Source organism: Pteronotus mesoamericanus, unplaced genomic scaffold (assembly GCF_021234165.1).
Source record: "Pteronotus mesoamericanus isolate MK-2021 breed Mesoamerican mustached bat unplaced genomic scaffold, CSHL_Meso_final scaffold_21, whole genome shotgun sequence".
NCBI lineage: Eukaryota > Metazoa > Chordata > Mammalia > Chiroptera > Mormoopidae > Pteronotus > Pteronotus mesoamericanus.
The window spans coordinates 12,125,102-12,152,745 of record NW_026555310.1 but is presented as its reverse complement, the minus strand read 5'-3'; the positions used below and the strand labels follow the sequence as shown (position 1 = coordinate 12,152,745).

General features: G+C 34.2%; 1 protein-coding gene across 1 annotated transcript in view; it reads left to right on the top strand.

The window, feature by feature from the left end:
• Window positions 1-27,644, top strand: part of LRRK2 (leucine rich repeat kinase 2) — a 131,201-nt gene that overhangs the window by 73,445 nt on the left and 30,112 nt on the right. The window contains exons 26-40 of the mRNA XM_054591244.1: window positions 1,928-2,021; window positions 4,110-4,296; window positions 5,442-5,623; window positions 6,825-7,054; window positions 7,476-7,603; window positions 8,626-8,844; window positions 12,500-12,701; window positions 13,773-13,861; window positions 19,972-20,159; window positions 21,023-21,177; window positions 22,176-22,322; window positions 22,465-22,656; window positions 23,299-23,445; window positions 24,313-24,413; window positions 27,319-27,509. Coding sequence (XP_054447219.1) covers window positions 1,928-2,021; window positions 4,110-4,296; window positions 5,442-5,623; window positions 6,825-7,054; window positions 7,476-7,603; window positions 8,626-8,844; window positions 12,500-12,701; window positions 13,773-13,861; window positions 19,972-20,159; window positions 21,023-21,177; window positions 22,176-22,322; window positions 22,465-22,656; window positions 23,299-23,445; window positions 24,313-24,413; window positions 27,319-27,509 — 2,452 coding nt within the window. The remainder of the gene's footprint in view (window positions 1-1,927; window positions 2,022-4,109; window positions 4,297-5,441; window positions 5,624-6,824; window positions 7,055-7,475; window positions 7,604-8,625; window positions 8,845-12,499; window positions 12,702-13,772; window positions 13,862-19,971; window positions 20,160-21,022; window positions 21,178-22,175; window positions 22,323-22,464; window positions 22,657-23,298; window positions 23,446-24,312; window positions 24,414-27,318; window positions 27,510-27,644) is intronic.

Below are 27,644 nucleotides of genomic sequence, written 5' to 3'. Positions count from 1 at the left end.
CTTTTATTGAAAGTCATGGAATACTCTTAGCATGTGAGATACAGGGACTTGTGTTCATTTGTAGCCTATCTGAACATTCTAATATTAAGGGAAAAAAACCCCATAAACTCCTCGTATTTTATCTTCCTTAATGGAGGCCATGTGCACCTTGCCACTCAAGTAACTATTCTATACCTGAGACAGTAAGATTATTTTTTCAGTAAAATAATTTTTAATACTTTTTAGTAACAATACATTTTGACTACTTATTTTTTAAAAATGTTACTTTATTAGAACTATCAGAAACTAATAATGGTAAAAAGCCATGTTAATTTGCATAACATTTTCCTTTTTTCCCCTCCCTTCCTCTTGCCCCTTTCTAATATTAACATGTTCTTACCATGAGCCTGAAACCCGAGATACGTTGATTCACTTAATAATGAGCAAAGCAAACCCAATCTCTGTCCTTAAGGAACATGTGCTTAAATTCAAAAGACAGGCATTAAAGAATTATGACACAACTAAATCGAACTGTATATTGTGCTAACTGTTGTGAAGAAAATGTCCCTGATGCTAGGAGGACACGTTAAGGGGATCTGATGCACGGTGTGGAGGCAGGGAGACCTGACGTTTGACTTAGGCTGGGGAAAAGAGCCTTTGAAAGGGTCCTGCGGCTTGATTATGGTGAATATGTCATCTCAGCTGCATTTCACAAAAATCCTCTAGAGAAGGACAAGTATGATCTCTGCTTGACTGAGGAAATTAAAGCACTTGAGATTTTTGTGTGACATGTAAGGGCATGGAATTAACTAGTTGTGAAAACGTGAGCGCACCTAAGTTCAAAATCTATTTGTTTCTCACTAAGGAACTTTAATAGTTCTAGAAGTTGTTTTATCTTTGGCAGGATGCCCAATGGAAGTGATGTGTGAGTGGGACCTACTAACCATGAAAAATAATCTCATGCGAAGTGAAGTTTTAGTTTTTTAATTTTATGAAAGTGTTTTCCATATAGCATTTGAACTTCAAGATTCTTAATTCTTAAGTGAAGAGTCATTTTTACTAACTTATTTTGTCACAAATACTTTTAGGAAATAGGTGATGTGTAGCATAGCATGTACCTTCCTGTTTCTCAGGAAAGCAGCTTCTAGCAGTGTCCTGTAACTTTTTAACCCTTGAAAATTTTCTAAATAAAGCAAAACTCATATTTTTATTCTCAAAAATACTAAGAAATAATTTCCCAAGGCACTTTCGTATGCCCATAGGGTTTTAGATTTTATTTTGCAGATTGCAACATAGGCTATATGATATGCTCAGTTTCCTATACTGTGTTCCACAAAATTTTATACCTTGGAGGTCCTCATACTGTATTTCTGTCTTGGAAAATCATAACTTATGCCAGAATATTGGGAACTCTGCAATATTTCACTTTATTTTACCTAATGTTTCCATAATCTCTTAAGATCACATGATCAAATAATATATTTATTAAGTAACACCTATTATTATTCCATAGAATACTCTTTATGAAATGGTACTATGAAAAATTTTTATCTTTATATTATATTGTGAGCTGTATTCCAAAGTGTTTTGTTTTAGTTACTTAAGAGTAATTTGAGTTAATCTATAATGTATTTCATATAATATCACATATAATTTAAAATAAATATTCTAATAATTTTTACTTAATAGATGTTGCACAGATGAATTTAGATTTAGTTTTTTAGCTTTCATATGAAAAATTTTGTATAAGTATGGTATATTATTGTAATATTTAGTGGTGCAATTAAGGATATGACCCTATTTTAAAAGTAGATTTTTATAAAAATTGTCAGTATGAGAATAGAAATTAAATTAAATGACAGGCCATTGGTAGCTGTTCTTGTAGAATATAGTAGAAATCTAGTTAAAATGATTAAAAGTCCCTTATCTCATTTTTATTTTATTGTAGCTGCTATGCCTTTTTTACCTTCTTCGATGACAAGCATAAAATTATCTCAAAACAGATTTACATGTGTTCCAGAAGCAATTTTACATCTTCCACAGTAAGCTTATTATTTTAATTTTAAAACCACATGAGCTGGAACTGAGCCCTCAGAATCATGGTTTTGGCTTAGACATATAAATGTAATTATTTCTAAACCTCCTCAGCTCAGTATTTTTAAATCTATGAATGTTGGATATTCATTAGACAGAAGACTGTTGTTACTTGGATTTTTAAACTTTTATATTAATTTAGTGTGCTGTTGTGTTGATGCAGTTTAAAATTACTTACTGTATAATTGCATTATTATAATCAAATGAGATTGCACTGGTTATCACTTTAATTTTTTAAATTTTACTTGCTCTAGAGGTTGATATGTTGTTAAGATACTGTTAACTTCAAAATTATACTTAAGTTTCTGTTATGTTGTTGGTGAAGATTAGGGTAATTTATGTAGTCCCAGGTGTTTGCAGATAATTTTGATTATTTTCAATAAAAAGAAAAGCTTCATGTTAACAAATTCATGCATTACTTAGATTTGAAATGTGTTGTCATTTTACCTACTATTCTAGTTATGTTATACATTATAAGCCAAATCCATCAGTGTATGCATGCAACTATATACATATATAGACAAATTATACTGAGTTATAATCTAGCCATAGAATGTGTTAAACAAACATATAATGGTTAATTTAAATCCAGCTTTAAAATGTGTCAGACACTGTTCTAACTTCTCAGCAGTGGCTCATCTCTTTCATCTTCCTAATAACCCTATGAAATAGCTATTGCTGTCACCTTCACTTCATGATGAGAACACTATTTCATTAGAGTTATAAAGTAACTAGCCCACAGTCAGTGTTTTTAAATGCTGGTAGTTTGGCTTAAGATTCTCAACTCTCACATACAGGCACCTCCAGAATGCAAGTGGTCCTATATTTTAAGCATAATATAATCCAGACACTGTTTGAAAGTTAAATATTTATGAAATTTGATTGAGATATGTGCCATAAAGAAGATTTTTTTCCCCAAAACTGACAATATTCTCTAGGCCCTAATTACACCATACTTCTAGATGCCATTTTCTGGCATACATTTCCAGGATCTTGTATGTGTTCCTTTAAATTTATTCTGTCATTTCACAAATGAGCTTCCAGTTGGCCATCTTTAATCTCCACTGAGGCTGAGAGACACATTGCTTTGAACTATCTGGTGATGCTCGGGTTTGTCTCCTTTGTGTTATTTGTTAGACATACATGTCTTGTCTCTAATACAGTCACATATATTTTCATGCATTTTAAAATTGCTGTGCAGACAGGAATCTTTGTCTAGCAGACTGTACAGTTATGTGGGTTTAGAATTAATTCATCGTGCTTCAGATATGCTGAATGAAAGGGGTCAGTACATAGTTGTAAAAGTCCAGGCCAACTTTTAGTCAAACGCACTGTAATCACTGACTGTCTTTATTCTTCCTACACATGTACACTTATATGTAACACATGTTTTTCTGCTATTTCCTGCAAATTTGGGGTAGCATGTTCTTGTATGGAAGCCACAATTTTGCATCGAGAGCCTACTGTATGTAGAGTGTTACATTCCGTGTTACGCTATTTATCACACTGAGACAAGCTGGTAAAAGGGTGCGCCCATGCACAGTATTAATGAACTCGAGGACCCAACCTCTGAAGAATCATAATAAACAAAACTGAAAAGACATATGGGGCTACATATTTATAACTCTTGAATCAAAGGCAGGACTTTTAATGACCATTTTTACATTTGTCAATTATGATTTCTCAGGTATCATAAACATTTATAAAACACTTGTTCTTTTTCTCATTCTCAGAATGAGATGTTTCTGAAGTTAAGGAAGTTAGGCCTCAGTTTTGTTTTTAATGGTTTTTATTAATTTATATGCTCCTAGTAAGACATGCCTTCTTTCTAGCCCATCTATACGTACATGTACAGAAAAACACACACATACACATATATAAATATTGTTAGTTTTAAAGTTCTTACCTCTTGTGAAATTACTGATGATATCTTGTTCTTTGTTCACAAAGAACAAGATATCTTGTGAAAGTTACTGTCATATCTTGTACTTCGGAAACACTCATTTGGTCTTTATTTTAACATTGTATTGTTTTAGCTTGCGATCCTTAGATATGAGCAGCAATGATATTAAATATCTACCAAGTCCCGCACACTGGAAATCTTTGAACTTAAGGGAACTCTTGTTTAGTCATAATCAGATCAGCATCTTGGACTTGAGCGAAAAAGCACATGTGTGGTCTAGAGTAGAGAAACTACATCTTTCTCATAATAAACTCAAAGAGGTAAGAAGTCATCTTTATTTGCTTAAAATTATTGCCAATTTGAAAATATGCTTTCATAATTTGCATCTTTACAAATTATCATTTAAAATCTTTTATTTTCTATTTCCTACTTTTTGAATAATATCTAAACCTATCCTAAGGTAAATCAATATATTAACAATGCTTACTTTCTATAAAAATTACTTTTTTTGTGCTCTATTTTTGAATTATATGAATATATATTTAAATATGAGTTTGTGTAATACATTAAATGTGTCAGTTAATCACTACAATCTCTGATCTGTTAACAGATGCTCAGATACTCTACACTTCTAAAGTTGACACTGGGTCATATACAGCTTGTGTTTTTCAGCTGACTTTCTTTCCTACATTCTTAAGTTTCTGCATTCCTTCACCATGATACCGCTCATCTGAGTGGGCCAACCTCCTTTGCTTCACTCCATTGCTTCTGTTACAAATCTGAAATTGATTAACCATTCATCTCAGAAAAAGAAAGCTTTTTTTTTTTTTTGCACCAAATTCAAGCCTATTGTTTATAAAAGCCAAAAAGAATTAAGTGTCTAAAACTGTGAGTTTCAGAATAACTGAATATTTTTTGGTACCTGATGTTTTTTTTTGCCAGCAAGTTAATGTTCCTTATTCCTAAAATAATGACTATTGCTTAAATTTTGGAACAGGAAAAAAAGAACTCTAGTTAATGTGCCACCTAAAGAATAAGCATTTAGTTGTATTTTGATAACATAAAGTTGTATATAAGTTTGTGATGACCAGATCTTTATAGTTTTACTGAAGAACAAACAGTATGAGGGAACAGCCTTGAAGCCACAGATAACTGGATTTGGAAAGCTGTAATTTACTTTCAATGTTGTGAAGGGAAGACTTATGTTACCAAGGGAGAATGGGTTTTCAAAGACTATAAACAAATGACATAGATTGTTTTGGGTAAGTCCCTCATATTTATGTTTTTAGACATTTATAATGAAAACCATGACAAGTATCTGGAAGGTTTTAGAACTCTGTCGCAAAGTAGTGCACACTGCTGGTGGGACCTCTGGTCCTTTCTGGTTTCCTATCAGAACCTTGTTTCTTGGCCGCACACATTTTCCTTCCTACCAACAGAATGTGCCCCTTTTTATTTCATTAAGATTCCTCCTGAGATTGGCTGTCTTGAAAACCTGACATCTCTTGATGTTAGTTACAACTTGGAACTGAGATCCTTTCCCAATGAAATGGGGAAATTAAGCAAAATATGGGATCTTCCTTTGGATGAACTGCGTCTTAATTTTGATTTTAAGCATATAGGATGTAAAGCCAAAGACATCATAAGGTTAGATAACTTTATTTCCATTTGTTTCTATTAAGCTTGCTTCAGATTTCCTCTGTGACTTTGATGCATATAGAGTTACAAAATAGAAAAAATGTATGGTGCTATTTAACATTAATATACTATTATGTGTTATTTGCCTTTTAACGAACAGTTTTATGTGGTGCCACTGCAGAGCCTTCCATTTCCTCCCAGCCAAGGCAATGCTGAGAGAATAGCCTCTCCGCCTTATCACGCTTTTCACTGGTTATGGGCTATAAGAGCAAATTACTCCTGTTTGGTTTCTCATAACCAACTACACAATCTAAAGAAATACAGCAGAGTATATTAACTTCTCATATAACAAACTAAACTATGTTCATTTCATAGAGCAAATGGTTATGTGTTGTTGTATCTTAAAGCATTATAGTTACCTAAATGATATAAAGTAACTAACTTTGATTTTGATATGGATATAAAGATATATATGGATATAACGATATATATATATCAATATCATGTTTTTGAGAATATTTAAAACCTATTAATGTAAAGGTGGTTTTGTTAGCTACCTAGAGCACTTCTAGTTTCAATTATTTTTATGTTAAGATTATTAAGAATGGCAACATATTATCTGCTGATAGTATAATAGTTTATATGCATAATTTATAATGTAAACAATACGATCTTTATATGATATATATTCATACATATCATATATGCCACACATGTATGTACACACACATATGTAATGAACCCAATATAACCTCACTATCAAGGTCTAGTGTAACAGTATGCATGTATACTCTATCTTGGTTCTCTGTCACATGGACTTTGTAAAATTATATACTTTAACATTTTTAGAGTTTTGTTTGTGTTATTTGAAGAAATCTGCATGTGCATGTTTGTATATAAAATTCTAATGATTATTACAAACATATTTTCCCCTTTTGATTGTTTATGGTGATAGTGTAACATATCGTATTTGATAATGCTACCAATCATTATCAACTACCTGACATCACTAACAAAATATATACATTAACAGTGCACCAAAAGAGAAGTGTGTTTTACTTATAAGAGCTGTGCATTCTTTTGCATACTGTATTTTAATCAGTATTTTAAAAGTCTGACATTTAAAAGAACTCAATGCACAATAATTCACCTGTATCTTAAATATACTATTAAGAAGTTTATTATTTTATTTTTGTCTTTATAATACCAGGTTTCTTCAACAGAGGTTAAAAAAGGCTGTGCCCTACAACCGAATGAAACTCATGATTGTGGGAAACACCGGGAGTGGTAAAACCACGTTATTGCAGCAGTTAATGAAAACCAAGAAATCAGAACCTGGGATGCAGAGTGCCACAGTTGGCATAGATGTGAAAGACTGGCCGATCCAAATAAAAGGCAAAAGGAAGAAGGATCTCATTCTAAATGTGTGGGATTTTGCAGGTATTGCACTAGAATGATGAAATCCCATTTATCTTCTATTTAGAATAGATAAAAAAAAAACACACAACTGATTTTTCAGTTCCAATACTGCAAAGAAACTGGTGAAGCCTATGGAATTATTCCAAAGCCATTTAGTTCTCCCAGTACTACTACTACTACTACTCCTGCCACCAGCATGGATCAGGGCACGGGGTTGGGGGGCGATGTTAGAAAGTAGTAGGTGCCAGCTGAAGCTGAGTACTTGATTGGTAACTAACTCTCTGGGTAACAGTTTTCAATCTCTAGTACAAATTCAGTATAGTTTTTGTAAACATTGTTGATTATTTTTCTCTTTTTTAGTAGGCTAAGTAGTGGAGACTATCATGTAAAAATTTTTTTTTCACAAAAGGAAGGCTAAAACAGAGTCTCCAATCTTCTTTAGGCCGTGAGGAATTCTACAGCACTCATCCCCACTTTATGACCCAGCGAGCGCTGTACCTTGCTGTCTATGACCTCAGCAAAGGGCAGGCTGAAGTTGATGCTATGAAGCCTTGGCTATTCAATATAAAGGTGATCTGTTCTAATCATTTGAAAATACAAAATCATTTTTTGTATGGCAGGTAATTTATTTTAGGCTAACAGTTGCTTTACAAGTTTTTGTTGTTTTTAAAGGAAGTTAGCAGGCACTGAAAATTGGGAAATTTTCAGAGTAAATAAGTTGGGACACAAAAATAGTATGTTCCGTATTGTTGAGTGTTATTGATATTTGAAGCCCTTTTAAGCTATAAAGCTGGAAAATATACATGCTAGAGTATTTTTGATCATATTTTCAAAAAATGTAATATGAACTTTTCTAATTTAAAATAAGTTACACTAAAGAAAGGCAGTCTGTTCATCACTGCCTATGCCTTCAGTGGCAATTTAGCATTAAGTCTTTCAGCTCTTACACTTTTAAATGGTACCGGATTAATAGGCTCTATTTTTTTCTTTTTGTAAATTGAAGTGTAATGGACAATATGTGTTGCTATTGGCGATCTCTTTTTGTTATTTTCCAGTTTGTCCCTTGCTATCGTGCTGTCAGTTATTCCTTTACAAGCTCATTTTATAATTTTGGTAATTGAAAATATTTATTTTGTTTTGACTTCCTTCAGTGGCTTCTTTTCTCATTGTGAATTCCAAACAGAATGACTTTAAAATGAATTCAAAAGATTGAGTTTGCAGATAAGAAAAATATAAACTGTATTGTGACACTTTGAAATAATTTGTGGGTTTAATAAATACTTATTTTATTTTGAAGTCAAAGCATAGTTAGAAAATATCCCATTTTAAAGAATAAAAAAATGGAAAAGGAAAATATGCTACTACTGTTGCACAGGCCACCTGAAAAGTGGTAATAATTGAATTAAGAAGGGGCATAAAAATGACTTAAAATTTCTTAAGCTTACATTTTTTTTTTAGGTTTAAGGAAAAAAGACAGTTATTTTCTTCTTGATGTCTTTTAATTTTTCATTTCCACTCAAGTGAGTTTCAATGGCAATGTAATCAGCCTTGATTTAAAAACAAATAGGACTATTTTGTGTTTTCCCCTGTAGGCTCGGGCTTCTTCTTCCCCAGTGATTCTTGTTGGCACACATTTGGATGTTTCTGATGAGAAGCAGCGCAAAGCCTGTATAGGTAAAATAAACAAGGAACTCTTGAACAAGCGAGGATTTCCTGCAATACGGGAATACCACTTTGTGAATGCCACTGAGGAATCCGACGCTTTGGCAAAACTTCGGAAAACCATCATAAATGAGAGCCTTAATTTCAAGGTGACACAGTTAATGCCTACTGTAGGCTAGTAGATAAGTGTAATTTTAATTCTTATGCCATGTAACTGCTTAGATGTGTAAGTCTTGAGGCATTTTTCATAGCTGTTAGCATTATGAAAGTATTTCCCATTTTAAAATTATTTATGCCGTACTTCATTTCAGATTCATAGAAATCGGGTTGAGGAGATGGGTGAAAACATGGAAGGAATTAAGAAGTACAGCTGGTTGTTACAGAATAGTCACGGGGATGTAAAGTACAACCCAGAGAATGTAATCAATAATATTCTAGTAACTGTGTATGGGTGTGGTATTTATCGGAGTGATCCTTAGTAAGTTATGTAATGTCTAACCACTGGGGTGTACACCTGAAACTAGTATAATATTGTATGTCAACTGTAATTGAAAAATAAAAAAATTAAAAAATACCTAGAAGCTCTTGAGAGAATCTAAGAAAGGGTCTGAGAGACTGGGAGGATGTTTCAGAGAGACTCTGAGTAAATGTTTCTGATGCCCTTTCTCTCCCAACTTCCTGCAGTGGTGATGTATCGACAGGATAATGTGGGTCCTGGGGACATGTGATCATCTTTCTTCTGTTAGATTTTGACTGTTGTCCCTTCATCTGCTCCTTTTTTTGGGAGCTCCTCTTTTCATGCTCATCTTGATGTTCTGGGCTGCTCCTTCACGCCTCTTGTGTCTGTGATTCCCATTTGAGATTCAAGATTGTGACATGGCTTTTTTACTTGGTTGTCAAGATCACTAATTTAGTTTTCAACACTAAGCAGTTTTTTATTCTATTCAAATGGGGTCGTTTATCTTAGGAAAAATGTTTTTGATTTCTAAAGTGCCTTTCTATTAAGCCAAATGTAATTCTTAGGTTTCATAAAACACAAATAAATTGGTTACCAGGCAGAACACTTGTTTTTAATACTCAGAAGGAAATTTCCAGGGGGTTCTACAGACAGCATGGTGTAAACTATGTGGAAAACGCCCTGAATGGTTTCATAAGACAAACACAATGGTGAATTTCATTGTTACTTCCTGTTGGTTTAGCTCATTAGCACTAATGATAAAGGCCATGGCTTGTAACTAAGGTCCTGCTGTGCCTGGACAGTCCCAGTATAATTGTTAATAGTGTCCCAGAATGTTTTCAGGCATTCAGTTTGGGTGATAAATTTTGTGTTCGTCCTAGTTCTAATGTGTCCACCAGCTAGCTTAGTTCTGTTCCATTTCCACAGATTATGCTCCTATCCAAAACCTAATGAGCCATCTATAAATGTGCTGGTCTTTGTGAAGATAATTTGCATGTTTGTATCTTTCAACACATTTATTATAGTCACTAAAAGGTTTTAGCAAATGGTGAATCACTAGTGGCATTTTATGTAAGAAGAATGGCATATTACTTATTTGCAGATTTTCCTACTCCCTCAGAAGGCATATGACGAGAGAGTAAGATAACTTTTACAAAAAAATATACAAATTTCATTGATCCATTTAAAAATTACCTTTACTCAGGTGGTTTTTTTCTGAGACTATACCTGTACTTACAGAACTTTGTTCTTTCTTATACTATTTTAATAGCTTCTCTTTTGATCATTTTTGTTGGACCACATACTGCGTTTTTAAAAAGGTTTCTTGGAAGATAAATTGTTTTTTTTAAAAAAAAACCTGAATTTAGTTGAAGCAAAGTCTGTGGATAAAGTGGTTGCATTATCAATCGGTAAAGCCACAATTCTTTCAGCATTTATAAATGAAATCCAAAGGTTATACCATATAAGAAAGTAAAAAAATGCCTTGAGAAATAGAAACATTATTTGAAGAAAGGTATATATTGCTAATGGATGCATCATTCTGGCATTTTGGTTTGAAAGTTTATTTGATTGCTTTGCAAAATAATTACTCTGATGACCTGGAACCAACGAGCCTGCCAGAACTTGAGTATTTTTTCCTCCCTGCTGTGCTTCAACCTGTACTCAAATAGCCGCTTTTAATCTATTAAAGATCATTTTTTTGCTCTCTCATTTTTCTCATCTTACTTTATCTTGGCTCTGCTCTAATCTTTTCCTGTCTCACCCTTATTAACATGTACAGACTCTAGAATAAAAGTGTTTTGTTTTGTTTTGTTTTTTGTGGCTGTTGGTGCCCTGATACAAATGAAAAGAAATAGGATAAAACAGAGTTTAATGCCAACAACACCCTTTTCAATGTGCCCAACCCATTAGCAGTAAGCAGAGAGGTATCCTTTGCTGGCCCTGAGTCCAACCCTAGAAAATTCACCCCTTTCCGACTGATTTACTTTCTGTGAGAACCCTTTTTTATTTCTATATGTAAGTTTTCCTCCTTGAGTTAAAACATAAACTTTAATCTGAACTCTTATTTTACCTTAATTTATAAATGATGAGGGAGGGATTATGAAAAGTGGAAGTTAGTAGAATCATATTTAATTTTCTCAGGCAAGGGATATACAAACACAGTCTTTCAAATTACTGTTTGGTGGTAAATGTTTAAGTAATGGTTATGACTGCTGTAAATGAAGCTCCTTAAGGTTTTAGTTATGGCCCTGGCTGGGTAGCTCAGCTGGTTAGAGCGCTGTCCCTATGTGTCAAGGTTGCAGGTTCAATCTCCAGTCAAGGCACATATAAGAATCAGCCAATGAATGCATGAAGTGGAACCAAAAAGTCAATGTTTCTCTCTTTCTCTCTCCCTTCCTCTTTCCTCACTAAATAAGTAAAATATTTTAAAAGGTTCTAGTTACAAGTAGAAAAAAAGCAAGCTAAGTTTTATGTGTATGTTTATAAACCCAATTTCTATTTGTAATAAGTTTAAGAATTTAGGTAGAAATTCTGATATTGTCAGGTAAAAAGAATCTATAAAAAATGTATTCTGGGTTGAGAAATTAGGAGAGTTTGCCACCTGGTGGTTCTCAAAGGTATTTTAGTTACTATTAGAGTTGTATTTCTTTTTAAATTAGATTTCAAGAAAAAAAGTTTGGAAAAGACTTTTATTGTAGGAACTATCATATTAAGACCATTTAAAATGTTTTATATATAGTATGCAGTGATTAAATTCAGAGCAACAGACAAAAAATCATCCTCTCATATCAGGGTGTTTAAGATGATTTTTCATTTTCTCAAGTTTGAGGTTTCACAAAAAAGCATAGCTTAGGTGAAGAAATGCCATGTCTGTCTCCAGGCTGGTTGATATGTACGTTCTTCTAATACAACATTTTGCAAAGAACAAGCACAGAATTTAATGTTTTACCTGAGGGTGTGGATATTTTCACCTAATAAACATGGTTCAAAATCTCTTGTGATATTGGCTACTTATGCTAGCATATCTATTAAATCCTATATTTGTGGTTAGTGATTTTTCCTGGGTTTTTGCCATGGATTTTCTGGATAGTTGGATAATATTTCCATGCTATTTTATTTAATAGTTCCTTCCAAATTGGCTCCTGTGTTCATATTTTCTTATTTTAATATCTTCTTATTTATCCCTCACAATTTAAATGACTTATGTCACATTTTGATTTTAGTTAACAATACAGTTCTGAATGATATACCTTTTCTTTAAAACTATTAGCAGTAAATCTACCAACCACCTGACAAATATATGAATAAAATGGATTTTTTACAGCTTGTCATTTTTAATTACATAGATCCGAGATCAGCCTGTTGTTGGGCAGCTGATTCCAGACTGCTATGTGGAGCTTGAGAAAATCATTTTATCAGAGCGTAAAAATGTGCCAATTGAATTTCCTGTAATTGACCGGAAACGATTATTACAACTTGTGAAAGACAATCAACTGCAGTTAGATGAAAATGAGCTTCCTCATGCAGTTCACTTCCTAAATGAATCAGGTTTGTGTATTTATTTGTTTCAAAATTTTTCAAAGCTTGGCTATGGCAATTTATAAAAATTCATCTGAACCTTGCTAGAATTTACATTCAATATTTAACGGAATAGCTTCAGAATTCTTTAACAGGCCACTGATGATTTTCTTTTTGGAAGATCATCATGTGCATTGATGTTAAATCGTTATTAGGTCATAAGAAAAAAAGAGTTGGAAACCATCTAAGGGCAACAGTGGAGAGAGTCTCTGAGCAAGAGTTAAAATGTGTGGGTTCTAGAACTCGACTTTACTAGTCAGGAGCTGCGGAATCCTGAGAATGAGGCATACCCTTTCATAGTATCAAATGAATTTAGTGTGTGGAAGTTGCTTATCTACTGTAAAAGAGAATTATTATTGGAATGGTCTATCTGGGCACCTTGAGGATCAGTGGTTGCCTCAGATGATTCAGCTGTGAGTACAGATTTTGCTCTGTTACATTGAACATTGTCAGCATGGGAGCACAGACGACAACTTTCAACCCAACTTCGGTGCAAATTATGGACTTGATCAGTATAACCTCACTAGGAATGTGTGAGTTGACTTGTAGTACCAGGGTAAGTGGCTGGGGAACTGTGTTTGATTCCTAGATTCTGCTGTATGAAAAATAATTTTCACATGGATTATAATCTGTTCCTTTTTCCCATCATTCTTAAACTGATAGCTCCCTAGGATATTCTGTCTCTTACTTGTATTTAAAATCAGTGTGTCTTTGAATTGTGTATTTAGAAAGCCATAAAGAAAATTATGAATTTCTATTTATTTGAAAACATATTCTCTGCAATGTATGGCATTGTCTCAAGTATGCTTATGTATAATCATTGTATTAATTCAAAAAATACTTCTTTATGATATGGGGGGCTTGAGAACCAGATGCAGGCTATAGTCCCAGTTCTGCCAGTAGCTATGCTGAAGCTTTCTCATCTGTAAAATGAGGTGGTTGGACTAGATTCTCTTTCTCGCTTGATATTTATATATTCTAGATTTCATGTTTCACTGTTTGATTTTTTTTTTTTTTTTTTTTTTTTTTTTTTACTTACAGGGGTCCTTCTTCATTTTCAAGATCCAGCACTACAGTTAAGTAGCTTATATTTTGTGGAACCCAAGTGGCTTTGTAAAGTCATGGCACAGGTTGGTGTCTTACAGTTTTGTGACTTGGGGGCAGTGATTGAAAAGAATAATAAATGGCACCCAGAGCACTGAGCTTTAGAGCGTGTGTTCAGTTAAGATAGAAACTACTGTAGATGTAGGAAACTAGAGCACTTCATGTAGAAAACTGTCTATAGAAGAGTTTCATGGAAGAGGGGAAGATATCTTAGAGTGCACTTTAATGTACTTAATGACATATTTGTAACATTGTGTTCCATGATGTTTTTTGAGACTCTGACTAGAGCTTTGGTTTGGTTATTGATTTAGTCAATTGAATGAAAACTTCACGAAAATACTTGGGGTAAACATATATAAGAAAATTGGGCTGCTGAGCCTGTGAAACCTCTATCTACATGTGATGGGGAGCTTTGACTTGTGAGAAGAATGGTCTGAGTTCTACATGCTTATAAGTTTTGAACTTTAGATGGCAGTAGTAATAGCTATCTTTTCTCCATTTATATTTCATATGGAAAATTTTTATTCCAATGATAATTACCAATGAGTTTATATTAATTAGTTAAAATATTCCATCAGTATAGGTTTGTTACAGAAAATTGCTCAAGGACAACATACTAGCTCAGGTTTTTCAACATCAGCACCATTAACTCTTAAGGCCAGATAATTCTTTTTTGGGCAGTATAAGATAATAGCAGCATCTTAGGTTCCTGTAGATATTATTAGCACCTTCCTAGTTATGCCAAACTATAATGTGTTCAGACATTGCCAAATATTGCTGGGGAGGCAAAAATCATCCCCGTTGAGTTTAACCATGAACAGAGGTGAGCTCAGGGAGGCTGTCTCTTGCATGTGTATTCACTGGCAATTATTTGGGTTATAAGTATAAGTTTATAGTTTGCATGTGGCTCTCTGAATCCGTTAAATGATTATATTTTTTTACATTAGAAGTCTCTCTTCTAATTAAGCCATAATGGTAATTAAATTCCCTCAGATCACTTTGAATGATAGTTCTTAAATTCCATCTAAGGTAAAAAGGGAATTGGGTCTAAATCCTATAACACAGAACTTGAGAGCATGTTGAAACATTATTTTAATTGACAACTAAATGCAAAGTGGTAGCTATTGCTATTTTGGTAGCTATTATAGGTAGACTTTTATCCTTCTGCACACATGCCATAGAAAATGTGACTTTTCTCATCTTTCAAATGATAATGGGCCCAGCAGAGTAGAGTGGTCCAGAACACAAGCCCTAGAGTCACTGTGACCTGTATTCAGAGCTCTTATGATACTTACTTTGTGACATTTCTTAATGTTTTCAGCCCTTTTTCCACTTGTAAAATAAAAATAGTAAAAATTTTAACCTTTATATTGCTTTCTTAGTTCAGTGTAAGTGAGCAGTAAATGTTAACTAATTTCATATCTGACATATTTAGTAATTAATGCTTATTATTTTAGGAAGTGAAAACAATCTTCAAAAATGTACAGATGTATTTATGTAATTTTGAAAAGTGTATTACTATGAAGCTAAACAAAAAAAAATGTTAAGTAGTTGCATTTTCTACAGCAGCGGAAATTTAAACGTGCCCTAAAGATTTTGTTGTCTTAGGTGGAACATTGCATAAACTCTCAGAAAATAACTAAACTCCTAGTCGAGAAAAGACTAAAGTTGCACCAAAAAGTGATATCTTTCCATGTGAACTGGGAATGTTTAAAGTTGCACCATGTGGATACTATTAGAGTGGGCATATCTTATTCAGTGGCTTAAGGAAGTGGTTTGTATCAAAATCACAGTCTTTCAGCAAAAGCAGATTTCCACCATGACCACAATAAGATCTCTGAAGATTCTATTGAATAATTAAGTAGAAACTCCATGAAAATTCTCATTAGGATAGTTATACCATAAACATATTAAAACTAAGTCAAGAATTTGAACAGTGAAGTTATTTTGAAAGATAGATCTAAAAAGTCAGTATAATGATAATTTAAATTTCTTATTAACTTAAAAATAAATAGCATCATTTTTATTTATGCTGATATAGTGAAATATAATGTCATTTTCCCTGAGGTTTATAGAGAATGAAAGCTATAAATAATCAAGTGAAATATTAAAAATAAATAGGGGACCTCCATGAATCATCAAAGCAAGGGCAGGAATAATTTCATGGTGCAGAAACTCTAATGAGCCCATGCTCTCTCTATATGCCCTGAGCTGTTAGGTCACTAAACTTATTAAAGAAGCTTCCATCAAAGCAGAGAAGTCTGCAAAAACTCATTCGACTATATGATAAAAGATATGAGAGGAACTTAGTGAATTAATAGGGTGAAGTGTTAACAGTTTGCATGACAATTTAATCTTGATAACAACACGTGTGAGGGACTTTGAAAAATTCTCTTTACTTGCATAAGGGCATTAGTCAGCCTTATAAGTTACTAGGTGGGAGGAATGTTAGCAGATCATTGATAAATTTTATCATTGAAAAATGATAAAATTAAGAAAATGTTTCAGTTTTCTGTCGCTTTTAAACAACATACCCCAAAACTTAGAGGCTTAAAACATCAACAGTTTATTATTTCTCACTATTTTGTGGGTGGATGAAGCTCATTTGAGCAGTCCTGCTCCACAAGGCCTTGGCAAGAGCCACTCGCTTGGCTTCCTTCATTGCACTGACCTGGAGAATCCAAGAAGGCTACGCTTACCTTTTGGTGTACTGGTGCCCCTCCGTGTACCTCTCCCGTGGCTACCGGTCCTGAGGTCTGGGCCCAGAACTTGTGCAATATTAGTTCTAACACTTTCTAGTGAGCAGAGCAACCACAAGGCCAGTTCAGCTTCAAGGGGAGGGAAGATGGACTCTATTTCCTTATGGACTGAGCAGCGCACATGTGGAGGATGGAGAGGAAGTGATGCATCCATCTTTGGAAACAATCTACCACAAAGAATGGTAGCACATGTACATATACTGGAAAAATCAAGCATAAACCTCTTTTAGAACCAATTTGTCTAAGTAAAAAAATTAGAGTAAGTATATAATGTGGCTTACATACAAGGGGTTACTGTGTGATTTTTAAAGATTATGTCATTAAATTATCAGAGCACCTCTTTCAAATGGTAGTCTATTTACTGCCATCTTGAGGATGAAGAAATTAAGTGATAGGGAGAAAAAATAATTTATCCAAAGTTTCACATGAGGATTGCAAACAAAATTGTTGGACTCCAGCACCTATAAACCTAACCCTAGGATAAAATGCTACAGAATTAATTTCTCAAAATTCACTCATTTCACCTTATTTATTCAAACTATTTTCTAGGTATTGTTCTGGTATTTGGGTTATAGCATGAGACAAAACAACACCCCATTATTCTCCCATTCAAAGGGGAGGAAATGTCCAATAAACAAACACTTAACATGTCAGGTGGTCTGAAGTGCTACAAAGAAAATATAAAGTATGGTTGGGAATAGAATATGAGTTGTTAGACAAGGTTATAGAGTAACTAAATAATAATAAAATACCACACAATTCTTTTTACTACATAAATTGTAAGAATGATCTGGGATGTCTATGAAGTGTACAATATGGCATAAGTCCCAGAATAAAGGTTTTTTTTAAAAATTATTTTTCAATTACAGTTGATATCCAAAATGTAATTTTTATTATTTAACAACCCATTATGCATTTTCAGTGGATATCATTATGTTCAATCAATTGTGCACTTCTTGAAGCAATAAACACTTTATCTACAAAACAGAAATATAGAGATGAATAAGACAAGTCCTTGGGCCTAGGCATTTTACATTTCAGTATTTCAGCCAACTACATAACATAAATAATGTATGCTCCTGTTTAAGTATTCTCCAAACATTATAGCTCTACTAAAGAAATGAAGTATAAACCTCTTTTTAAAATTAATTTGGCCAAACAAAATGAGTAGGAGTGTGCAGATAGTTAACAGCTAACATATGAAGACTTACTATGCACTAAAGATCTCATGGCAATCTAAGTGACAGTCACTTTTACTCATTTTACAGAAAAGGAAACTGTGGCTTGAAGAAATTAAGTACCTTTTCCAGGGTCACAGAGCTAGTAATAGAGCCTTGGTGGAACCTTGGTTCTTCTGACTTAGGTTTGTAACTGCTGTGATGATAATCAAAGCTTGGAGTATGGTCTCCACATTAGAATCATCTGGGTTTCTTGTTAAAAAAGCGGATCATCAAAGCCTCAGTCCAGACCTATGGATACGGAATCTGAGTAGTATTCAGCAGAATTCAGTAGTTATTTTGTTTGAAAAGTAGTAAGCTGTACGAAACGCCTCTCTTCTCATTGATGGAAACCATCTTCTATTACATAAATGCGAACTGACATTTCTGTTGTGAACCCATAGTGATAACACAATCTAATAGATAATTTCCCTAGAAATATATTATTAATGAAACTATAATAAGGATGCGAGTATTAGGTTGAACTCTTGATTGGAGCTAGGGAAGGTTTGAGCTTCATTGGTTTCAGAAGATCTTCATAATTTCTGATCTGAATTCATTCACTTAATTTTGTAATTTAAAAAAAATATTTTTTTTCCATTACCATTTCGCCCCCTTCTACACCCTTCCCCTCCCCCTGCAGTCGCCACACTGGTGTCTATGTCCATGAGTCCTTTTTCCTTTTGGCTTGATTCCGCCACCCTAACCTCCCCTACACCCTCAGCTGTCATCCTATTCTCTATCTATGAGTTTGTCTCTTTTGTGCTCATTAGATCAGTTTGCTTAGTAGATTCCACATATGAGTGAAATCATATGCTATTTGCCTTTCTCTATCTGGCTTGTTTGACTCAGCATAATGTTCTTCAGGTCTATGGCAAAGGGTAAAATTGTCTTCCTTTTACAGCTGAGTAGTGTTCCTTTGTGTAAATGTCCCATAGTTGTTTTATCCACTCATCTGCTGATGGACACTTGGGCTGCTTCCCTATCTTGGTGACTGTAAACAATGCTGCAATGAACATAGGGGTGTGTATGTTCTTTCAAATTAGTGTTTTGAGTTCCTTCAGATATATTTCTAGAAGAGGGATTGCTGGGTCAAAAGGCAGATCCAGTTTTAATTTTTTGAGGTATCTTCATACTGCTTTCCACAGTGGCTGCACCAGTCTGCATTCCCACCTACAGTCTCTACATCCTCACCAGCACTTGTTTGTTGATTTATTGATTATTGCCATTCTGACAGGTATGAAATGATATCTAATTGTGGTTTTAATTTGCATTTCTCTAGTGATTAGTGACATTGAGCATCTTTTCATTTGTCTATGGGCCATCCATATGTCCTCTTTGGAGGAGTGTCTATTCAGGTCTTTTGCCCATATTTAAATTGGATTATTTGGTTTTTGAGTGTTGAGTTTTGTAAGTTCTTTATGAATTTTGAGTATCAAACTATACTATAAGACCATAGTAATCAAGCATGGCACTGGCATAAAAACAGACATAGAGATCAATGGAACAGAAGAGAGAGCTCAGAAATAAACCCCCAACTTTATAGGCAATTAATATTGCCTATACAGAGGAAACAAGCACATATGATGGGCTAAAGAGAGTTTATTCAATAAATGGTACTGGGAAAATTGGACAGATACATGCAGAAGAGTGAAATTAGACCACCTTCTTATGCCACACACAAGAATAAATTCAAAATGATTAAAGACTTCAATATTAGACCCGAAAGCATAAAAATTTTAGAAGAAAACATGAACAGTAAAATCTCTGACATTGTTTGTAGCAATAGTTTATCTGATATATCTCCTGAGACAAGGGAAACAAAAAATATATATAAGCAAATGGGACTACATCAAACTAAAAAGTTTTTGCACAGCAGAGGAAACCATCAACAAAATAAAAAGATAACCCATGGAATGGGAGAACATATTTACTGATATATCTGATAAGGAGTTAATTTTCTTTTTGAGGGGAGTGGATGACCTACTGGGCTTATAGGTAACATGGCTGCTAGCCAGTGAAGATAGGTCCTGTGTTATAGTTGACCTTGTTAAAATCATTCTGATTGTTATTGCTGAGCAAAATGACACAAAATGCTTTAAATTCAGAACTTTTCAGAAAGTAAATTCCAGTGATTATTCATAAGTTTAAATCTTTCAGATTTTGACAGTGAAAGTGGAAGGCTATCCAAAACATCCTAAAGGAATTATTTCACGTAGAGATGTGGAAAAATTTCTTTCAAAGAAAAAGAGATTTCCAAAGAACTACATGCACCAGTACTTTAAACTCCTAGAAAAATTTCAGATTGCCTTGCCAATAGGAGAAGAATATTTGCTGGTTCCAAGCAGGTAAACCAAAAGCTTGAATTATTTATTACCTTATGGAAACACACTATCTATTATGTTATTTTAATTGTCAAAGTTTGATCTATGATAAATGTACTAAATATTATTTTTGCTTATTGTATAAACTTTCTTTTGAACTATAATATTTACTTTTAATGAAAACACTACATTTGATTTTTTAAAGATAAAGTGACATGTCTGTAATTACTATTTGGTTTACAACTGCTTAAATTATTTAAGGTAAATAGTGGAGATTATTGTGTGTCAGTATGTGTCTCCTTACGTGGTGCTATTATATTAGGTAAGTTCTGGGGAGATAGTGAATTTTTACCAGAAGTGTTAAAAGAATTTATAGCAGTGAATTATCAGAGGAGAGGGGCAACACAATGGATGCCTAATTTCTAGCCCAGTATTGTAGAAATTTTTTCTTATTGCTTTATAAGAACCTGGGGAATGTTATAAAGTAATGTGACATTGAAAAGTGCAAATTGCATTGATTGATGGATGGTGGCCAATTCTAAAAATAGATATACACTTTTTCTAGAACATGCAATCTTTTCAAGTTTTATATAATCCCTTGCTGGATACTTGCCTGTGCATAACTAATTGTAATAATTAATTTATTAGTATAAATAAGAATATGGAAAAAATTCTTGTTTCTACTACATCTGAGCATGCATTTGAATTGATTAAATATCCATTGGATTTTTAAAGTAGAAAGAACATATAGCAAAAAAAATTATTAAAAAAAGGCAATTGCCTAGAAAGTTTATCTTCAATTCGTCAATTTCAAGTAGTAGAGTACTTTGGTCAGCATGGTGGGCATTTTATAAAGCTATATAATGATGATGTTCTTTTTCATTTAGTTTGTCTGACCACAGGCCTGTGATAGAGCTTCCCCATTGTGAGAACTCTGAAATTATCATTCGACTGTATGAAATGCCTTATTTTCCAATGGGATTTTGGTCAAGATTAATCAGTCGATTACTTGAAATTTCACCTTACATGCTTTCAGGCAGAGGTATGTATTTAAAGAAGACAGTATTTAGAAAAGTTAGGGGGAAAGAACATTAAAATCAACATGTCATTTTTGTGGAATTTACTTATTTGTAAGTTACCTGAAAATTTGAAAATAGGTTTGCAAGACCTTATTTGTAAGTTACCTGAAAATTTGAAAATAGGTTTGCAAGACATAAGACAAATAGGTTGGCCAATATAAAGACGTGCCCAAATAAATGTGTGCAGTTTGTCAAGTAGAAAATTCCTCAGCTTCTCACTCAAAGCCTTTTTGTTCATACTTTAGATACATTTATAGTAAGTATGAAAATCTTGCTTTCTAAGCCAAAGCAGGTTAGAAGCAATGATTTTAAAAAGTGGACTACCAGGAGTCATTGGTTTAAACACACACACACACACACACAAATGAATGAAGAAAAACGAGGAATGATCACTGCGAAGTCAGGGAGTTTTACTCAACAAATATAACACCCTGACCATTCAGACCATTCCATGTAGGGGCCGTGATAGCTCCATTCTGCTGTGCAATCCCTGAGGGATTTACAAAAAAAGAATAAAAATGGGTCTTCATTATTCTGTTCTGAAATAAACTGTATCTTGTTTGCAATTAATCGGCATATATATAGTTACATTGCATTAAAATATTCAGGAAGGTTCGGTTTTCGCATGACCACCAACTTCTTCTTAAAAGCTATGAGAAATTATTTATGATTCTCTTTCTTCATCTATTAAGAATATTAAGCTAATTAACACCATGAACCTGAAACCCACCTTAGTTATCTACTGGACATTTTGTTTATTTTATTGCAAAATTAAGGATAAAATATTTAGCATCATATTTAATAGCTATAGATGAGGACTATCAATAATTATTCCAATGCTTTCTTTTTAAAACAAACATGTCTCTATTACTGTCACTTGGGGTGTGTGCAGTGATTTTTTTCCCCCTTTAATTTATGGAGTAGTTAATGATACACCTGGGTCCATTTAAACTTTTTTCAGAACGAGTACTTCGCCCAAATCGAATGTATTGGCGACAAGGCATCTACTTGAATTGGTCCCCTGAAGCTTATTGTCTGGTAGGATCTGAAGTCTTAGATAATCACCCAGAGAGTTTCTTAAAAATTACAGTTCCTTCATGTAGAAAAGGTAAGGAAATTAATTCAAAACTTTGAATTGTACCACTAAAGAAATTTAAACTTCTTTTTAACTTTATAGTTCCTCTTATTTAGCTTTGTGGCAGGATAAAGTTCAGATAGGGTGGTGTTGAGCTCCCTCTTGGATTTTGTAGGCTGTATTCTTCTGGGCCAAGTCGTGGACCACATTGATTCTCTCATGGAAGAATGGTTTCCTGGGTTATTGGAGATTGATATTTGTGGTGAAGGAGAAACTTTATTGAAGAAATGGGCATTATATAGTTTTAATGATGGTGAAGAACATCAAAAAATCTTACTTGATGACTTAATGAAGAAAGCAGAAGAAGGTATGTGTTGACACAACTTAAAGGTTTTTAAGTGATCTTTTAATAGTTGTCAAGTGAGTTTTGTAAGAAATGTAGAAATTATTCTTATCCATGAGGGATGAATTAGAGGGCCCTACATTCCATTACAATGACAGTTCAGAAAAACATTTTATTTATTACCAGTAAGATCACATGTTCTAGATTCAGAAGAATGTTGGTTTGAGTGGATGAATATTGGCACATTGAGCAATGTAACTTCACCCGTGAAATGGTAATACTAACCAAAACTACTTCATTAAATTGTTATAAAAATTAAAATAGATAATACATGCAAATAACTTAGCAACATGTCAGCCATATAATAATTGCTCCATTAATGTGACAAAAATAGAGAATAGATAATTAGTTAGTCAGCTATTGGTAGTCTACGGTGATTCCAAATTCTTCTTTCTAATGAGTGAGCCTAGGAATGAGTTTTTAAAATTCTAATAGATAGATATTAATTTAACCTTTAAAACTTTCTAAAATTTTCTAGAGAAAAATAGGATATTAAGAAAATCTAAAAGACTGATTAGAAAGAATAGAAAAATTTTTGAAAGTCATAATCACAAATTTATATGCATCATTTAAAGTTTTTTTTTTACTGTTTTATGTACTTCTCAGGAGACCTCCTAGTTAATCCAGACCAACCAAGGCTCACCATTCCAATATCTCAGATTGCTCCTGACTTGATTTTGGCTGACCTTCCTAGAAATATTATGTTGAATAGTGATGAATTGGAATTTGAGCAAGCTCCAGAGTTTCTCTTAGGTAAATATATTTTTTGGTTTGAGAATTAAAATTAGGTTGCACTTTCCTAATAATCTATACAACTTTCAAATGTAATTGTATTATAGTTTTTCATGGCTTCATATAATTGTCATAATTTTTTTTCCTTTGGAATGATATATTTTAAAGTAATATGTTACAGATCTAGAATTTGCTCATGCACACCCTGTAGCCCAGGTTCAAGATGAGGATAGGACGAGCCTGGAAGCAGGTATATTTATATAACATATCCCTGCATTTACTTTAGTTGCAGGGATTGGAAGACAGATACAGGAGTTTTCAATTGAGTGATGCAGCCATTTTTCAGTCTCAAAAAGATAAAGTATATTGCTAGTTAGCTTTGGGGCTAAGCATGCGGAAGAGGGCTATGGTAGTTTTTCAATTTTTAGTCCAGAATGACCACAAAAAGATTTTTATCAGATATATGGAAGGTAGAATCAAAACTAGTTTGGAGGAAAGATAATGAATGTGCCTTTTGATGGAATGTGATTGAGATTTGGAAGAGCACACCTATTGAAATCTCCAACACGAAGTTGTCAGTATAGTTCAGGAGGTAGCTTGTGAAAATGTGAAAATTCTGTATATATAGGGATCAATTAAGTTAGGAGTGGATGAGTTATTTGAGTGGGAAGTATGTAGATGGAAGATAGGAAGACTAGGGACAAAATCTTCAGGTGCTTCTTAATTTATGGAGGAGAAGAAGGAACAGGAATCATTAAAGGAGACTTGATTCAACAAAGTGGGTAAAATTTATCTTCAAGTATATGACAGGTATAATTACAACAGACATAATTTAATTTTTCTGCTTGGACAGATTAACTTATATGCTTTGTAATTTCTTTTCAAAAGGTGATGGCAGTTTTGGATCAGTTTATCGAGCAACCTATGAAGGAGAAGAAGTGGCTGTAAAGATTTTTAATAAACATACATCACTTAGACTGTTAAGACAAGTAAGAAATTTAATAACATTATTACATTAAATCATACATTGTTAATCTCTTGGAACTCTTGTATTGCACATGTACAATACAATAACCACACTTCCCCCAGAAGTTTACTTAAGTGTAATTATGAAATCCAATTTTGTCCTTCCTTTGTGGAAAAAAACAAAGAAAAGACAGTGTTCTGAGAATTCTTGTTTCCAGGCTTCACAGTTAAATACTACAATGGGAAGAAATGGGAAGAAAAGAGAGTTCCCATTTTGAGGTCTTGTATTTCAAAGGAACTAAAATCCATACCCAGCAGCCCATTTAAAAACTTTTCTTGGCCTCAATTAAGTCACATGTTTTTTTCTCAACAATCACTTATATTCAGGGCAATGCTGTGTGCTGATTGGCATATGCCTGTGTTACTGAACCAATCATTTTGGTAATAAAGATGGTATTAGAATATTCCCACCTTTCCCTGCAGCTGGAGTTGGGACCACTTTCCCCTAAAGTTGATGGGCTCTGTGGGTGAAGGTAGGATAGCTCAGCAACAATCAAGGCACTCTTAGAAAGAAAGAAAAGTGAATGGATGTTGAATGTGTAAGCGAGAGTCAACACTCCAGTCAGTACCCCCTCTTGTTTTGAGTACTACTGGGGGTTTATTTATTTTTTCTGAGTTTTTCCTGATAGTAGGAATGAGGGAGAGAGAGAAGGTGAGAAGAGAGATAAAATCCAATGTGAATTCTGCCATCCTATACTAGAACTCTATTGTATTTTTGAAATTATTCATTCTTTCTTTTTTCCTTGATTTATTTAAAAAAATACTTTGTGTCTGGATCTGAATCTAAATGACTTAGAAAATACACATTTACAATATATTACTCTGAATAATGAAAATAATTTTTATGTATATGTAAAATATCCTGGAGTAATTTTAATTATTAGTACCGAAAGTCATACTGTAGCTCCAGGAATAAACTAATAAACCTTTAGTATATAGAAGCAAGTCTGTGAACCAAATCTGGGCACAATATATTTCAATTTGTAGACAATTTTTTAAATAAATTGATTTTTCAGCCTGGGTCATTACTCTTCAATTTATGTTTCAAATTTTTGGCAATGTGCTCAGGGAACCCTGCTGGAAATCAGAACACTAGAAATGTATACAGGACAGAGTAGTGCACAGGCAGCTAGGCGAACCAGGGAAGTGGTAGGAGAAATGGAAACAGTAGAGTGTGGGTGATATGCTTCTTTTTTAAAAAAAGAGAGAAAGAAAGAAAGAAAGAAAAAGGCCTTGACTGGGTGGCTCATTTGGTTTGGGCATCGTCTAGTACACCAAAATATTGCAGGTTTGATTCCCAGTTGGAGCATGTACAGGAGGCAACTGAATGATGTTTCCCTCTCACATGGATGTTTCTCTCCCTCTCTTTCTCTCTCAAATCAGTAAACATATTCTCAGGTGAGGATTTAAAAAAAAATGAGAAGACTTTAGTATTTGGTGCTGCATTTTGAGGGTCATGCTACCAGTGGTTGTGAATTGCAGCTAATCCAGTACACTCTTTTGTTCTTTCTCTCTGAACTGCTTTTGTAGGATAGTAAATTTGGATTAGGCTTATGTCTGTGTCTCTGAAAGAAAACAGAACTAACTTGACTTGTTCTCATCACTTTTAACCAACTGAGCTAATTAGAAGAAAAAAGCTTTTTTATCCAGTAAGGATAAATGATTGCCGCCTGAAGCTTTTGTTCTTGGAAAATCCCCTCTCAGGGCGCTCAGCCTTATTTGTTCATCTGGCAGATTTCTCCACACTTTGGTTTCCTGACAAATGCAGTTGGCACTGATACTTCTCATCTTTGAAGCTGGCTGTTAAGAAACAGAACTTCTGCAGAAATCACAGTTGAAAACATGAGTTTAAAATCAGCTAAGCTATAAATTTCATCTAAATTACAGTTTCAGAGTAGTGTAAATATGCAGAATGAAGTGTATATGGAATTAAAAAGCAGAAATATCATAAAGGAGATTGTAAAGGCTCACATGATGTTGTCTACAAAAAGATGGTATCAAAATGGAGACCTCTCTGTTCAAACTAAAGTGCTATCTCTGACTTCTTGGGTTGGAACAAAATTGTTGCAGGTGGTGATTGCTTTAGGTCACTCTGAGGGTGATAGTTTTTCAGCTAAGATCTGAATGGGAAGAAGCCTTCAGCTTTGTGGATGGGGAAGGGATTTCTAGGCAGAGGGATCAGCAAAGGCAGAGAAACTGTATCTGTAAGGAAGGAGCTGGGCGTGTGCCAGGGGCTGAATGAACTCCAGTGTGGCACAGGCTGGTGAATGAAAGGAGACGGGGTATGACAGGTAGGCTGGGGCAAGACCAGGTCAGGGCACAAAGCCTGTGTGGGTACATGGGATTTTAATGTGAGAGTATGGGAAGTCATTAGATTTCTCAGGAGCGAGCGATTCCGTATATATCTGTGGAGTTTTCAGGAGATGGTCATAGGATACACTTCTGTGGCCTTAGTAAACTTTTCCAGGTAAAGCAGAGATGATTAGCAGTTAACAGCTGATGAGTAGTGGCCACTCAGAATCCTGGGCTGAGAAGGATCCTGCGGCTCACTAGGATTCAGCAGGTAAGATTGACATGATCTACTGTTAGCGGGACCACGTGTGTGTACTGTCCCTGCATCAAATGTTCTGATAAAAGCACAAGCACAGAAAAAGGAAAAATAGAACTTAAAATTTTAACTCAAACTAGAAATTCAAAACCAGATGTTCATTCCTGAAAATGTAAAAAATATAAAAAAGCTCAAAGATGAAACGAAGTTTTCTATACTTTAATCACTAGGAAAACCGTGCTCAGTGTCCACACACTCAAGGAGATACTTGGGTCAGAGCTGATACTGTACTGCTCTTAAATGCTTTGTGATGTTTGCAGGAGCTGGTGGTGCTTTGCCACCTCCACCACCCCAGCCTAATATCTTTGCTGGCAGCCGGGATTCGTCCTCGGATGCTGGTGATGGAGCTGGCTTCCAAGGGCTCCCTGGATCGCCTGCTGCAGCAGGACAAAGCCACTCTCACGAGAACTCTCCAGCACAGGATCGCACTGCATGTGGCTGATGGCTTGAGGTAATTAATCAGGTCATGGGCTTTCCATTCAGTGTGTGACAAGTCTTAGGCTAAACTTACTCTCTGGCTCTGAGAACAGCACTTCCCACTAACAATGTGTCCTAGTAACATTTCAAAAAAACTAGGGGTGAAAAA